The 17,792-nt window shown below is 33.4% G+C and overlaps 1 protein-coding gene across 4 annotated transcripts in view; it reads right to left on the reverse strand.

Moving 5' to 3' along the window:
- Nucleotides 1–15,298: 15,298 nt before the first annotated feature.
- TYW3 (tRNA-yW synthesizing protein 3 homolog) overlaps nucleotides 15,299–17,792 on the reverse strand; it is a 39,752-nt gene continuing 37,258 nt past the window's right edge. For all 4 annotated transcript variants that reach the window (XM_030942909.1, XM_010381097.2, XM_030942911.1 and 1 more), the window contains one exon: nucleotides 15,299–15,752. In XM_030942909.1, coding sequence (XP_030798769.1) covers nucleotides 15,536–15,752 — 217 coding nt within the window. In that variant the 3' untranslated portion in view covers nucleotides 15,299–15,535. The remainder of the gene's footprint in view (nucleotides 15,753–17,792) is intronic.

The following is a 17,792-nucleotide window of genomic DNA, read 5'->3' on the forward strand; positions in this document are numbered from 1 at the left end:
GTCTCTGAAGAAGAAAGGAGGAAGAGGAGTTGTGAATTCTCTTGCAAAATTTACCTATAATACTCCCAAATAAGTTTGGGTGATTCTCTCTGAGTAGCACTGTTTGGAAAGGATTTTGACCTTTCAGAGAATTTGACTTCACAAAAAATAATACCTTTAAATGCTTCACTGAGTTTGTTTTTCTTTCAGTGTTGATGAATTTGGATCAGATAAGGTTTTTATTACTGAAAATATTGTAATATACAGTCATTATCTGCAACCTTATTTTTTAGCTTCTAACTTAGAATGTGTATGTACATATGTACATATATTTGAAAGATATATATATATCCAAGCATTTCATTAATATTTTAAAATGAGGCTCCTTTTACATAGATACTATTTTGGAGATTCAGCCTCTTTATAATTGTACAAATGAGAAAACAGAGGCTACAGTAAGGTAGTCATTTCTTAAAGGTCACACAGCTAGTCAATGACAGAGATTAAAATAGAACTTGGTTGATCATATCTGACTACAATACCTTTTGTATTATATCTTACTTTTTCAAGATCATTCTTTCAAATGACTTTAAATTATGCATTTTTAGGAATGTGGCACATTAGCCTCATGTAGTAAAGGCATCAGTGATTTTTGGTAATAGAATATGCTTGACATTAACATGCAACTTTAAGCCTGAAGTGTAAGCATTAGTATTGTTTCCTTGTGTTTTGCCACTTTCCATTACCTTTATAATAAAACCTCTCTGTAATTTAGAACCGTTTTGTCCTCAGATCTGAGAATATTAAATGCCATCTATTGAAAATATGCCTCGTTCTATTTCCAAAATTAAAACAAGCTAATTAAAACTGAATAGATAATTAGCAGAACCAAAACACAGTATTGTTCTTTCATTTCCCTTTTATAGGTAGGTAACCAATAACAGAATTTGGTAAGCAGAATGCAGGCCTCTGCTGCAGTTACAGCTATACATGGGGCAACTGTCATATCTGGAAAATCACGCCATAATTTTGATTCTAAGTTAGAAAAAGGGCAATTCTCTATCATATGCATCAATGTAAGCTTAATAAACATTTTTATCACTTATTCATTTTTAGCAGAAAAAATAACTTTCTTTGGAATTTTCCATATGTTAGGATATGCTAGATATGGAAAACATATCTAGTTTTTGAATCAAAGGAAATATTTTGATTTTAGATTGAAAAGGTTAAACATAATATACCATGCTTTCTGAAGCACAGCCGATTTTAAGCAGATCTAAAAAAAAATAGATTTAAAGAAACAAATAAAACTCTCTTTATTTATGTGTGTAACTCAAATAAGAAGGCTAAATTTTTCAGATATGCAGAAATGATTTATAGCTTGCAATTACCCACTCCATTCAATATAAACAGGATCATAATTCATATTACATAATCTAGAGCTCATGTGAAAATACATAATGCTATTCTGAAAACAACAGTTTCTTATGTCATCTTGCGTGTCTAGCACCATGCCCTTAAAGTGATTTTTTAAAAATAAATAAGTAATTTATATTATTAAGTCCCAGAGAGGAAAAGCAAAGAACTTTTAAGAAATTGCTTGAAATTCTAAAAACTTTTAAGGGTAGAAAATCTGAGCTATAATAGAATGTGTTCATTTTGTTAAGGGAAGAACACAGTTCTATTCTAACAGATGCATGTGCTATACTTCAGAGCAGTTTGAAAATTAGAGAAAAATAGGTAAGACTTCCATTGTAACTCAAGAGGATCAGAATATAAAGGCTTGAAGAAAAGGGCCAAGCAAATCTCTAAAGATGACAAAATAGTAAATAGCAACCAGGGGCAAAAGGTGAGATGAAATATGATGCCTTCAGGAGTGGAACCTGAACATTTTAGCAGAATTAACAAAAATGAACTGGAGATAAGAAACCCAAAGCACTTTTTGGTTTTACTTTTGAAAAGTAGACACTGTAACAGAATCTGTTCACACCTTGACTAGGGGAAAAATTAGGAATCCTAGCCCAGGAAAATGTTTCTCCAGGATAATGTTTTCCTAGGAAATGTCATATTCCTACTCTCTTTTATTAAAACTAAATATCATACGCCGTTGCCACAAGCTGAAATGACCCCTAGTGTTAGGAAATAGATTCCTTACAGTGAATCACAGGCACCAAATATCATTGATAGATACAATAATGTTAGCACACATTTTGTCTGTGCCTGTAATATAATAGACTGCTTTAGTTAATACAAAGAGACACAATCAAAGCGTATGATAAAGGAAATCACTTTTCTTTTGCCCATTAATAAAAGAATATCTAATCCTCAGAGCCACTCAAGCAATTTGAGATTCTTGTCATCCAGAAAGGACTTTGTTTTCATTATACAATATATATTTATAGCCATGAGTTATAGCAGATGTAACTACGAGAAGGAAAAAGGAAAGATTTTTTAATAAAAATTCTGGTAGTATCGTCAAGGATAATGTGTGGAAGAATTTCAAGACAAGTTTCTTGAGTAATAAAGTTACTTATATATGGGAAATCCTAGCTTTTATGGCTAGATGGAAAAGTACTCAATCTGTTTTAGCTGTGCAAATCATTAGATACATTATAAGGAGACTCTGAAACTTAAGTATTTAAAAGTACTGTCTCATTAAACCTACACAAATGAATTCTGTGGTAGCCACTTAAGTTTTATATCTTAAAGAGCAAACTTTGGGGTAGAAATATAATATTAAGGAATACAGTTCTCACAGGGTATCAAAGAAGTACAACATGTACATTGTATAGAGGTCTCTTTACTAAGAAAAATATTGCTGAAAGAGGATTGCATTACAATTCAATAATTAATAACTAGACTCTACTATGATTCTTTTTGTATTTATATCAAATAACCAAAGCTAGTAAATACCAATCAGTGTGGTTTATAGAAGCAAGGAGAAATTAAAACAAAAATTAACAAAAAACCTTCACTGATTATAATTAATGCGAAATGAAATATTAAAATACAAAATACAGGCATATACTTAAGCTTTTTAGAAATTATCAATCTTAAATGAGATAGATACTTATGTTAAGAATAAGAGGTTTTATTTGCACTGCATTATTTATAAATGAAAAATAGAAAGAAATGAAAGAACTAATAATTTATAGATTTATGATACGGGTTAAAAATAAAAATTACTTACCTAACATCCAAGCATAATGTAATTACATTCAGAAAATAAATAATACTACATACATATGCATATTAGAAATATAGAAATCTACTTTCAAATACATGTTTTGAACTCTGCTCTGAGATTAATTTGAAAGCTTTCCTGGAAGAAAAAAAAGATACCAACCTTCTTATGTGCTTATTGCTACCAGAGTAATTATCTAAGAATATGCCATGATGATAAACTTCATTACTCAATAACATTAGTAAACATTAAAATATTTAAAGAATACTGTACTGCATTATGGTTTATTCTATTTAAATCTCACAATTATAGCAGTCTTTTCTAACTTGTATTGCTCTATGGAATGAATTGCTGGGATTTGATACTCTCCTGCTAATGCAAGCTGATATTATAGTCATATGACCTAATTAAACATTAGGATTCATATTTTAAATGTATAATTACCAGAGTGTCATTTTAAAAAATGTAATTACTAGTTTCTACTTTAATAGCAAAAATTGGTGTTCATGTCAACAGACTAAGGAAAGTTTTCTGAAAAAATGTCTTTTTTCTCTGATTGTAAAGAAACAATGAAAAATCTCAGGGTCGAAAACCATTATTAATATTATTTTCATGAAATAAATTCCCTTGTTTTTTATCATTGTGGAAATTTCTGCTTCCAGAATTACATTACATGTCATTTCTTATTCTCACCTAAAATTCATTCATCTTTTCTTGCAGAAGTATATTTTCATTTTTGGCATTTAAGAAATTCACCTAACAATGCTAGCATGATATATAAGTGAAGAAACAAATTTCCATTATTTTAAAACAAAATAGACTCAAAGATTTGGGGCTTTGGGGAAGAATTTTTCATTTCTGAATTGCACAAAATCATTCATAATTACCTCTTAGTGATTTCGATATCACAAATCCCTTCTGATTAGCCCTCTTAAAAAAAGAGACAAACCCGCTTCGGAATTGTTTAGCCCTGTTGGAAGCCCTGTCTTAGAGAACGACAGATTATGTAATTAAATTGAATCGTGTATTTTCCATAGAAAGAAGGCATGATACTGGAACTGATGCAAGCTATATGCTCATTTCTATATTTAGACGCTCAACATCAACAGGGCAGCAGCCCACTGACCAACCAACCGAGTTAAGGGATCATATGTAGCTTTTCCATTTAAAAAATATGGAAAGGCAGAAAAAGAAAGTGACTATAGAAATGGCTGATGAAATGTAACCCTTTTAAATAACCATTCTTCATCCCTTGAGTGAAAGAATGTCCCCACAAATAATATTTTCCCATTTAGGAGATTGATTTACTAAGAGTGCAATATAGAAGTCTGGGGAAGCAGTTAAGTTTAGCATCCAAAACGGAGATCTAGGCAAGAAAGCAAAAACGCTAAGTTCACAGAGGAACACATGCCAAATATCTCCAAAAGTTTGTAAGTGAAAATACAAATGTGATATTCAAGAAAAACCCTGCTTTGTTTTTCTAATAAAAAGTGCAAACTAGAGATTACAAGGATAAACCAGACGTTACTGGGACTAAATCTAACACACACTAGCAGTGGCAAGGGAACAAATTGCTAAAGGCTTCTCAGCGTTTGGTTATTTTTATTTTTGCATGAAGGACAATATTTCTTATCAGATTTTACTTCCAGAGTCTCTTAATTTATTTCTACTTTTCCGCCACCAACCAAAATTGTAATCCTAAGTACTCAGCTGTGCTCTACTTCGAAATTCTCAGCAGTGTTCTCTAAACTGAAAGTGTATATTCCATTTTACTTACACCATCACAAAGAGAAATCAGTGTCACAAAATCCCTTAAAATTAAGAGATCAAAAATAATCTATCAATAGTTGTACAAAATCTAGAATAAGTTTTCATTAGGAATTAATTACTATCAATCTTAGAATGATTGTTTTAAACTGGAAGTAATAGATTATTTAGAGACTTGGTGGCTAAATGTAGGTAAATATTGTAACTACTATTTGTTATTCAAGTATTGAACATTACAGTTAACATAAAGAATGAACAGGACTGCGTGAGGAATGGAAATATTAAAAGTATAAAAGCAAACAGTTTGACACAAAAATCTATAATCCTAATAAATTTAACTATAATTGTTTAGTTTTTTTCAGACCATGTATAGATTTAATACAGATACACTGAGAGAACAATTTCCTTAGAGACTTATACACAAATAAACAAGCCCTGTCTATTGTATATAGGCCTCTAAAGAAATTGGATAGAATAGGATAAATAGGATTTATCCCTTGAATTTGTACAAAATGATGTTGATTATTAATTCCTTACATATATACATGATGTGTGAATAATATATTTAAAGATACGAAGATTTTTTAAATGATTTCACAATTTTAACTAAATGCAGGTTTGAGATGGAAACAGCCAAAAAATTCGAAGTAAATCTTGTTCCCAATATTTCTTTCATTTTACTCTTTAGAAATAACATAATTTTAATGGTATACTTTAATAACAAAGTGAAAACTTCCAGATAGCTTTTGCTATTAAAATACCATACGACCAAATTATCCTTTGATGTTAATTTAATTTATTAGAAGGATAAGCAGAAATTAATGTTATTCTTTCTTAAAAATAAACCTATCAAAATATTATAGAATTGATTTTATAAAAAAAAAAAAAAAAACAAACCAAAGCCTACTCCGTCTTAAATGAAGCTCAAACTGCTCTGTGTCCACTGCGTGTAGTACTCTGCCACCTGGTGGATAATTGTGAAAAATCAGACAATGTGAGTATTTGGTTTCTCCTTTTTCCTTCTTACCCGCCGTTTCATAGAACCTATGAATTAAACTTCAATTTGACAATGTGCCTATTGCTGTGGGAGATAGTGGCTGTAGGAGAGATTGGTTAGTCTATGTGACTTATTCATTTGCTTTTGCCTCATTTCAAAGCATCATTAAAAATAACCACAAAGATTAACAGGCTTGAATAATGTATTGACAATTGTTAAGTACAATGAAATTAGCCAACATTTCTTGATCTCTGCAAAGTTATTTTCTCCAAAGAGTTAAGGACAATTTCTTTAGGTCTTACCATGTCACAGAAAATAGGTAGGAGTTGGTATGAAAAGCTGAGGAATAAAGGAATTCATTAAATGAATATAATGAGACTATTTCAGTATATTAATGTGAACATTCCTGCTGCTATATGACAGAGAAATGAACTTAGTAGACAGCTTTATATGTCATTTCTGTCAACACATCTCATGGATGATGTAAACTATAAGATCTAACCTTTGAATAATGATTATTTACTGATTATTATAGACTGATGAATAATTCTATAATTAAAAAAGAGAAAATGCTGTCATGAACACACTTACTGCTTAGGAACTTTGTTTCTAATTGCCAGTTCCCACCAAAATGAATTGGTGTTCTTTGGCTGATTCTATGGCTGGGGGCAATGAATGTACAAGATGAGCCTGGAAAGCCTCCTTGTGCAAGACAACGAAGAAATGCTCAAACACTGAAAGAGATATGTTAACAAGTAGACAGAGGTCAACTTGAAGGGACTCCCACTGGTCAAATCTGAGATAATATGAACATTAAAATAAATAATGATAGCAATGGATTATAACCTTTTGAATCAAATAAGAATCCATGAATTCATATGATAGTTGATGTGGGGAGAGTGTGTGAAAGTGAAGCTGTCTTTTACAGTCGAATGCCAATTAATGAATGTAGAAGGAATAATGGAGGTAACAAATCATCATTTTGCAATCACAGTAATAACTTACTTGGAGAAGAATAATCAACAGATGCTGAAACTAGTGGGTAAAAGTTGGCTAAAATAGGTTATTTACATATTCTCAAGGTAGAGCATCCTTCAAATTTCTTATTAATTACAAAAGGGAAAATTACTATTAAACCTAGCAGACACCACGTTAGCCAAGAGATCAAAGTTAACATAACCAATAGTGGGACAAACTGAAATCCTGTACCCACTGAAGTCATGCTTTGACAAGAACACATCACTTATATAATGTTCTTGCTCCAAATGCATAGTTTGAATCTAGTTAAAAACGAATATTAAAAATATAAATTTATGGCTATTAAATTTTCCTGTATTCTTCAAGCCTATGTTATCAAACACAAAAGCTTATAACCAATTATGTACTATTAAACAAGATTAAAGAAACATGAAACAAAATGCAATTCAGTTTATCCTACAAAGAATATCATTGGGACAACTGATGACATTTGGGTAAGTTTTGTAGATTATATAATTATGTTGTATAACTGTTAAATTTCCTGATTTTATAATTGTGCAGAGATTATATGAGACTGTCCTTGTTCTAAGGAAATATACACTGAAATATTTAAGAGTAAAAGTAAAATATCTTTAACTTACTCTCAAAAGTTTATATATGAAATTATTCATATGTACTATATGTCTATATATGAGAGAGAAGGTGAGAATGGTCACTCTGGGTAAAGTATATTCAGGAATTCTTTATGCTATTATAACTTATTTGTAGATCTGAAATTATTTCAAAATAAAAAGGCTTTCAAAAGGCTTGGTGTGAAAAAAGAAAGACAAGACCTATCACGTTTAGTCACAAGGTATACCTTGGAATACTAACATCTGGAAATTTGGATATTTTGAGAGATATAAAGAATAGTATTATGCACATGTTTAGTGACTTCCAAGTATCTTTTTTTTTTCAACTTTAGTCATTTAACTTTTTCAATTTCAAGATTCTTTCAAGAAGTGAATAGTGATAGAATTTGGTTAGGGATTTTGTCATTTGCTTATAAAATAATAAATTAGATAATACTCATGAACTCTCCCATCTACAATGCATTTATAAACCAGAATAGAAAGTACTTGTTAAAAAAAAACAATGTCCAAGACGCTGCAGATATGAAAATGTTGGAAAAACAGCTTTGTTCCTCAGTTAGTCAAAGTTTAATAGGATGGTGGTGATGGATACATATATACGTATGCAATTAATAGCTATCAAGAGACTCCTTGGTTTGTGTGGCTATGTAAGTATAAACAAAATGCTATGTATATATAGTAATGGGAAAGTGCTATGGAAAAACAGGAATGGAAGAAGTTAATTATGAAATGAGCTTTTAGGAAAGCTTCTTAAAAGAGGTAACATTTGAGCTGAGCCCTGACTGATGAGTAAAATTTAAAGAGCACTAAAGATCCTAGGCAAGTGCCAACACAAACAAAGTCTTTAATAATGTTACTAGAAGGAAAGCTCTATGAAGGCAGAGACCTTGTCCTGTTGCATGTGACTGATATATAGTAGGTGCTCAATACATATTAGCCGTGTAAATGAATAAATAATAAAATTGGCATGTAAACAATCTGGTTATTGAGAAATAGTTCACTTTCTTCTTGCATGGCTTAGATTTGGTAGTGGTGATGACATTCTTTTCAATTATCCTTGGAATAGCTAAAGAACGTAGATCATTTCTATAATATACAAGTGTATGAAATGTTTGTGTAAATACAATTTATTGAAATATCTGGGAAAAGGTATATAGAAAGAAATAATTATTAGAAACTTTAAATAATCTGCCTCTGATTTGAAAATGAACCAAAAGAACTAGAAATAATAAAATATATATTTGAAATTTAAAACTCAATGGACTGGATAGGCAGTAGATTAGACACAGTTGAAGAGGGTGTGAGTTACCTAAACAATAACCTGAATGAATGACACAGAATGACACACATATAGAAGATAAACTGGTGAAGGGGGATTAAAAGATTAGACAATATGGAGAATAGAACCATAAGTAGGTATAATATATGACTAATAGACTAATAGTCCCAGAAGGAGAGAACAGAATTGGAGAGAGATGAAGAGAGGCATAAAATACGGACTTTAGTCAAGAAATATCAATGCTGGCTTATCAACTGTAGCAAAAGTTCCACGCTAATGTAAGATGTAGGATAAATAAGATAATAGAGGAAATTGTGTGCAGGCAGATGAAGTGGGTATATGAGAACTATCTGAACTTTTCCTCTCAATTTTTCTATAAACCTAAAACTGTTCCAAAAATGTTATTAAAATAAATGAATGAATAAATAAAATGTGCAATGAGTTACAGTTATAGTTTAAATTCAACCACATTAAAGGCAAAACCAAAAAGGGCTGAGAAATACATGCTTAGCAAGAATAGAATGCATAAAAACATAGGACATTAAAGGACTAAGTTTAAAAACATTAGCATTTGTGAATATTAAAATCCTATTGCATTAGAGAAGCGTGAATGTTGACAGCAGCACAGTAGAGTATGGAAAGAAGAAGGTTGAAGGTCAAAGCCCATTTTTAAAAGCCAAAAATTGTAACCAAAAAATAGTCACTATTATACACCTTATATGGGAGTGTAATGTTTACTCCCCGCAACTCCAGTCAAATTAAAGCCTGCTCAAGGAACCATCTCTAAGAAGAATGATGGTAATCATTTTTCATGGTTCTTCAACACTTAACCCAGGAAATCATATAACTCCTCTCAAAGTGGAGAAAGGCCTTGTTTTCAAAACGTGGTGCTCATCACTGCCTTTGCTCACATTTGAAATCAAGTGGCTCTGAAAAGGACTATGGTTTACTCCATCTAAGGGTAGCCACTGAGACCTTTGCCCTAGCTTCCAAAACATCCATCCTTGCAGGCTTCCAAACATCTACTCATTGTCCTGGAACCCAAGGGCGCCAAATGTGAGCAGGTGTCAAGTCCTGGCACCTCACAGAACCTGCAGCACTCTGCATCTTTCTCAATGTGGGGAGGAGGAGTAAACATCCAGTTGAGCAGGAAGACAGCGACTCCCCTTAAAGCACCAAGCCTCACGTATGTGCAACCTGTGCAGCTTGCATAGGGCCCCGTGCTTATATGTACCTGTACTTGATTTAGTGCTCTGCTGTTGCCATCTTGTAATTCTTAAACCTTTTATAATGGGTCCCACATTTTCATTTTGCACTGTCCTTTGAAAATTATATAGCTGGTCCTGCTCTCATCTCTCATTTATTATATAATATACTAACATAGTGATAGAGTTTAATTCTCCCCAAAGATCTAACCAAAGTTTGCCAATGCTGGTGCCCACAGGGACCAAACAATGTTTAAATGATTGAAGCAGTTGTGACAGGGAACCAGTAGGGGGTGCTGGGTCTGGGGTGGATAGGAAACCAAGTCTTATCCAGAAGGAGGAGCTAGTACTTGACTGGCTAAGTGTTGTCCTGCAGGAATGTGAGACTGCTGTAGCCGGATCTCCCAATAAAATCACACACACAAAACAAACTAGAGATGCACTTTTTATTTTATTTTTAAATACGAAATCATCATATTTTAAAATGTTGATTCAATTAGAAAAAATATACTCTGTGTGGGCCAAACAAAACATATCTGCTTGGCCATAACTTGGCCAAGTTATAGTTTATGACTTCTGGCCTAGAACCTCAAAAGCAAAAGCATGTTCCTTAGTTTCCCTCTTTTTTTTCAATAAGATTGACAACTTCATGTTTCCTCTCTCTTTTAGAACACAAAAGCAGTTAACTTGTAGGTGATATGGAGAATCCAGACCTTAGGAAGAAATGTTTGCCTTCATCCTGGAGGAAGGAAAAAAATCCTTTTATTTTGGATGGATCCACTACAATGAAAACAAATATAAAGCTATTCTCAATAGGCAGGTTATCGTGTGTATTAAATTATTACTAAACTGCTGTGTTTCAGTTATTGATATTGTTGGTCAGGCATAAATAAAATAGTTGTGTGTTGTTTGACAATAGAAACATGTTCTGAGAAAAGGGTTGTAAGGTGATTTAGTCATGCAAATATCACTACTGGGCTACATGGTAGAGCCTATTGCTTCTAGGGTACAAACCCGTACAGCATGTTAATGTGCTGACTACTGTGGGCAACTGTAACAAAATGATAAGTATTTATGTATTTAAACATACCTAAACATAGAAAAGGTACAATTAAGATATGGTACAACAGATGAAAAATAGCATATCTGTACAGGGCACATGCCATGAATGGAGCTTGCAGTACTGGAAGTTGCTCTGGATGAGTCACTGAGTGGTGAGTGAATGTGAAGGCCTAGGATGTTCTGTATAAATGTATTACTCTATAAATTTTATAAACACTGTACACTTAGGTTATTCTACATTTCATTAAACATTTTTTCTTTCTTCAAGAATAAATTAACCTTAGCTTACAGTGAACATTTGGTTTATAAACTTTAATTTCTTAAAATTTTTTGACTCTTTTGTAATAATGCTTAGCTTAAAGCAAACACATTATACAGCTGTACAAAATATTTCTTTATATCCTTACTCTATAAGGTTTTTTTTTCTTTTTTTTTAACATTGGAAAAACCTTTTTGTGAAAAACTAAGATATAAACACACACATTAGCCTAAGCCTACACAGGGTCAGAATCCTCAGTATCACTGTCTTCCTCCTCCACATCTTGTCCCACTGGAAGGTCTTCAGGAGCAATAACACACAGGAAGCTGTTATCTTCTATGATAACAATGTCTTCTTCTGGAGTACTTCCTGAAGGACCTGTCAGAAGCTGTTTTACAGTTAACATTTTAAGTAGAAGGAGTATACCCAAAAATAATGATAAAAAGCATAGCATAGTAAATACATAACCCAGTAACATATTTATTATCAAGTATTTCGCACTGTACATAATTGTATGGACCACAGTTTTATATGACTGTCACCACAAACATGTGAATAATGTCTTGTGCTACAGCTTTACAATGACCGCATCACTAGCAATAGGAATTTTTCAGGTCCATTATAATCTTATGGGGCCACCATATGGTATATGGCATATGGTCCATCATTGATTGAAATGTTGTTACATAGCTTGTGACTGTATATGAAGGAAAGTTAAGGAGTGAATGGGATTCAATGTCTTCTCAGTTTTATGGCCAGCACCTGGTATCTCCTCACTACTAACCAAAGTGATTTCTGTTACCTTACATAAACAGATTGGGAAGCAGCCCCTCTCTTCTTGGTCCCCATTCACATGTTCAGTTTATGGAATCTTTAAAATACATAGTTCTTTTGGAGATCAATTTAAATGAGTGAAGAAAAGTCAATGAGCCTCTTAGAGACATTTTAACACTGTAGAATGTGTTGTCACTTCACCACAGGATAGGCTTGTTCCACCTGCACTCTCTCTTTCCTATGGTTCTTATTTATAACTTTTTTTTTTGTTACTATTCATTTCTCTTTTCATTTACTGTACTGCCAGGCAGATATTTCTATATTCTGCCCACTAGACTAGAAGCAATGCTCCAGGCATTCTGACACTGTGAGTATCCTTTCCTGACAAAACTCCCTTTCCAGAAGGACTGCTGTATATATTGGTAGATACGAATGTGCACTGCACAACTTCAACAAGCGCCATTGACATTGTCGTCTAGGGGAATGTTCCCTCCCAAGTGGTACAGAGTTCAACTTACATAGCTGAACAAGTTGCCAAGGTTTCCTGGACACTGCCTTAGACCCAAAGGTAAGGACTATAACTTACCTAAGCTCTTGCTTACTCTCCTATAAAGTGTACACACGAAATCTATGGCACAGGTACACTGGAACATCTGTTCATGTGACCCCCTTTTTTTTCTCCATTAGAAAATCTTCAATTCCTCCTCAAATGCTCTCTTCAGGAATAAGTCTGTTATCAGTGAGTTCTAAAAGTGCTGGGCTGATTTTATCAGAACAACTTGGATGACTTGTTTGAAAAATAAAGATTCCTAGGCTCCAGAATTAAGATTCTGGTTTGGAAGATCTGCAGCAGGGCCTATCCTCTGGGCAACAAAGTGATAGTCTGAAGCTCCACACTTGTCATTACTGGCTTAGGAGACAAGAAGTGTGTGCACGTGTAGTGGGGGGTGCAGGAAAGACAATGAGTGTGTGTATGGTTGGTGGAGGGCACGGGATACAGGCTTCCAGGGATTTCCTTCTCTCCTTTAGGCTGGAGAGAATCCAGTAGCCTGAAGCGAGAGCAGCAAAGCACACAGGCTGGAAGATGGGGCACAGCGTTGAAATAAGGAATCCATGGCTATCTGAATGGCTTTGCAAAAGTGTCCTCAACAATGTACCCCAACAATTTGATATTTGATATTATCAGTACTTTCTTAAAATTAGACTTCTGATTCTGGGAAGATGGAATAGGCATACTTTTCTCTATTCCTTCTATTGACTGCAACTAAATACTATGAGCATTGTATATAAAACAAACATAAAACTCTGACAGGTAGAGAGAAGAAAGTGGACCAGATAGGGATTTGTGGGATCTGAAGAACAACACAGTGGCAAGTTCCCGTTTTTTGTTTTTCCTCCTTACATATCCTAGACGAGGCACTGCAAAAGCCAGCAAACTGGAAGTGTCAATGGGCTCAGACAAAAAAAAAAAAAAAATTCCCAACCAAGGGCTGCTCTCTCTAGCCAAAGGAAAGGAGAATTCTAACAAGAGAGAAAAGTTTTAGAAAATAACAGCTCTACTGGAGAGATCCAGCAGTTAGCCAAAGCTTAGGAGGCCAGTCAGGGCAAGAAAGTTGGGAATCACCGTCTGATGGGTTAAGTCTACTGGAATTACTGTGATGGCTGGGATGAAGAAATGCAAAATGAAGGCCAAAGACAGACATCTGGTAATACCTACAAAGTTATTACCCTTTGGTTTACAATTAAAACCACTTCTGAGTATATACATACACACACACACACACACACACACACATATATATATATGTATGTATGTATATATAATACCTAGTGTCCCTCCCTGGAGATTCCTGGGTTCTTTTTATATTTTTTTCAAGATGCTATAAATGTTGAAAACTGCTACAAGTATTGGAGGGAAAAAGAACCAAGGACTTGCCATAAACAGTGAGGTGATTCAGAAGGCAGCATTCAGAAGACAAATCACAAATGCAAGAATGGCCAGCAGCACCACATGCTGCAGAACAGCAAGGAGATCGAGGACTCAGCGGAAGTCGTTTCTCAAACAATGAAACAAAAGATTGTTTGAAGATGTCCTAAATGTTGTGGGAATACTAAATTAGGTCAGTAAATATCAGCATCTTATTTTACAGGCCCCAAAGAGAGCAGTCCAGAACAATGAAAGAAAAAAAGAAAAAAACCTTACAATAACTTCAGAGCTGCCTGGACACCGCCTCTGATTTTATTTAGAGGACAATAGATGTCCACGAATTCTACCTATTTTGAAAATGAGAATACAAACTGCTACCTGTTAAGCAAATGGCGGGCAAATCTAATTCACATAAAGTTAACTTAGGTAAACTATAACAATATTAGGAAATGCCCAAATCACAACTCAATGTTCACTACCTTTTATAATTTTTTTTGACACTCTAGTATTTTTATAATTTATTAGTTCCATGATTATCCAGCAATTTCCCTTTAAATATATATTTTTATGACTTGGTACATTCTGAAAAAACAGTATGAACTCATTCTCATTTTATCCTAAAACAGTAGATGTGCATAATGATCTATTAGTAAATGCTTTCGCATTTTAAAACTTGATACTGGCAACACTCCTATGGTATAAATAAGGCAGGTAATAGAATCACTATTATGGAGAAGAGAAAATAGAAGCCCTAGGAAATTAAATGATTTGCTCAAGGACCTCTAACTTCCATATAGAAGTCAGAATTCAAACCCAAGGCTTTTGATCCTTACAATTTTTCATAGCACATTTGTTCTATTAGGACGCTTGGTCTTAGTAGTCACTTCTCATTAGGCTTAGTGAAAAACTATGCCCACGTGTTTCACAGAGACTGTGTCAGTGGCAGGCTCTGGTTTGTGAAAAATGCCGGGGAGAGAGGGTTCAGATATTTTGTCCTGAACACAAATGTATCAGTTGTTTTATCCACAAAGTCCAAAGGGAGGAAAAAACTTGTTACTGGACTCCATGGCAACAGAAGCAAACTTTGACCCCTCCTTTAAAGGCTGGAGGTTTCAAAGTTAAAAGCAAATAAAATATTATTATAATTTTTATTTAAATCTCTCTGGTGTTAAGTGTTTCTTGAAAAGGTGTACTTAGTTTTCCTGTTTTGCAGAAGTAGAAATTAAAACAAAGAGAGTCATTAAAAAATCACAATTTTATTTTTGCAATAAATCTCTATGTGACTAAAAAAGGCAGTATTCAATGAGCAAACACACAAAGCTATTTTAAAAAGACATCTATTTTCATAAGATAGGTTTCTCTAAAATGTAGAGAAATTACATCTTATTTTTCTAAATGGCTGATACACTCAACAAACTAAAATACTCTTACAAAGAGGAGCTTTATAAAACCTACTAGAAAGGTTACGACCAAGACACGTCAGAACCAAAGCTTAGTAGCCTTCAGGGAAGATGGTAATATTGATTCCTAGATCGTCATCATCATTTTCAAGTTCTTTATCATTTTCTTTAGTAATACACTGGGCATGTGCTTTTTCTGTTTTTTTTTGTTTCTTATGAGTATATGACGAGTTATTTTTCTCTTTGATCTTGGGATGTAAGTTAGTCATAGTTTCCCTTTCCAAAGCATGCTGTAGGCAGTTGTAAAACCTGTAAAGAAATAAGTACTACTGTTATATCTGTGTGTACTGAAACCAAATGATTGAAATACACCAACAGCTTATAAGTTATGCAAATCTGGCTATGTCCTATATTAGCTTTATAAATATAAAATAAATCAAATAAATAATATGTTTTATAGGGAAATAAAAGCACTTTAGTTCTTTAAGAACAGCCCTGAAAATTTGATTGGAATCACCTCTTGACAATCTCTGTCCTACCTCACTTTCCATCCCAAATGTAGGGGTTGAACAAAAGGGTAAAAAAGAATGGAATTATAATTACATAAATGTAATGGCTCATTTTAGGTAATTTGTGTAATGTATGAGGTTACAAATACAGATCACCTCTACATAACTAGAAATAACTGCTCTCAATATTTTTCTTTTCAGTTTATTAAGGTAGTCTGAATTAATGTATTTATTAATCCATATACCTATTTTTTCACAATTAGAATATTACATTTAAAGTTTTACATTGTTTTTTTCAAGTTTAACATTTATTGAGAATGGCAGTATAACATTATGTCACCTAGACTGGCCTTTATTTATATTCAAAATTTTCCTGATACAAACAAAAATGTGGTAAGCATTTTTGAAAGTGATGGGAGTTTTTAGCCATTTCCTTACTATAGACACCTAGAAATATCATTACATGGTTAAAGGGCATAAACATTACAAGACTCTTGATAAATACTGCTTGTTTTCCGCAATAGATATTCAAAGAAATATGCTTCTAATAGCTGCACTTGAGAGAGATCACTGCACCCATACGCTCAATATTCCTACCCAAAAATACCTTCTACCTGGATGGGTGGAAATGATATTGCATTATTTTAACTTTCATTTCTTTGTAAGTAAAATAGAATGTTTCTCATTTATTAGCTATTTGAATATTTAGTGTAAATTATTCTTTCCCTTTATTCATTTTTCTATTGGAGTTTTAGTGTTAGTTTTGTGATACAATAAACTGTAGGCTCTCTGAAAACCAGGCCTCGTTTCTTTTCTACCCTCATGTTAACACCTAACACAAAACTCTGCTTGACACAGTAGCCTTCAATCTATGTTGGAAGGCAGCAGGCAGCATGGTGTGTTGCATGCATTTGACACCAACATTCCTTTGGGAAAGAGGATGTCAGCTAATTCCAATTAATTTCCCACAGTCTTGATTTTTCACATTTATAAAGCTGGATATTATTATCCTGGAGTTATCAGGGTTGTCATAGGATTACAGATGATATATGTAAGTACCCAGAGAGTTAGTTATCAAAAATGACTACTTTTATAGAATATAGACTTCAAGAGACCAAGGATCCTATCTACCTGTCTTCTGTTATATCTTAGCATGCAGTAGAGTGCTGGCATCCTCAGTAAGACTATATTGAATAAATGAATGAATAACCCCAGATTAAAAATGTAACTATAAATGTATTATCCTAGGTCCCAAATTAGAATGATCTGAAAGTTAAGAAACTCCCTTGCCACTGCAGAGATCTCATCTTACTTTTATGTCCTATTTTAATGGGAGACTATGGCAGGAAATTTTTGGTATCTGCAGAATAGATCTCTATTTGGACCAATTTTCATCTTTGTTTGATTCAATAAACCGGCTAAGTTCTACTTACAAAGCCTATAAAACTCGAAAACTCCAAATATCCACCTATTCCTAAATACATCAACTAACTCTAATACATATACAACATGATGAGTACATATCCTGTCCATTTTCAAGAACTTACACACTCATCACTGTACACTTGATATCTAGTGCTGTGCTTGGCAAATAACAGATGCCATTCATCACATTAAAAAAAAAGTAATTAAAAAAGAATGTATGCCTTACTTTAATCAACCATTAAAGAACCTGAGAATTCAAAGCTATGTCCTTAGGGTACCAAAACAACCGGTAAAATGGAACAAAGATCCATAAAACTGAATGCCTTTAACAGCACCCAAGTCACCTGTTGAATGCTTTGCTGCTTAGAAATTTCTTCTGCCCAATACCCTACATCATCTCTCTCAATTTCAAAGT

Source organism: Rhinopithecus roxellana, chromosome 12 (genome assembly GCF_007565055.1).
Source record: "Rhinopithecus roxellana isolate Shanxi Qingling chromosome 12, ASM756505v1, whole genome shotgun sequence".
Lineage (NCBI taxonomy): Eukaryota > Metazoa > Chordata > Mammalia > Primates > Cercopithecidae > Rhinopithecus > Rhinopithecus roxellana.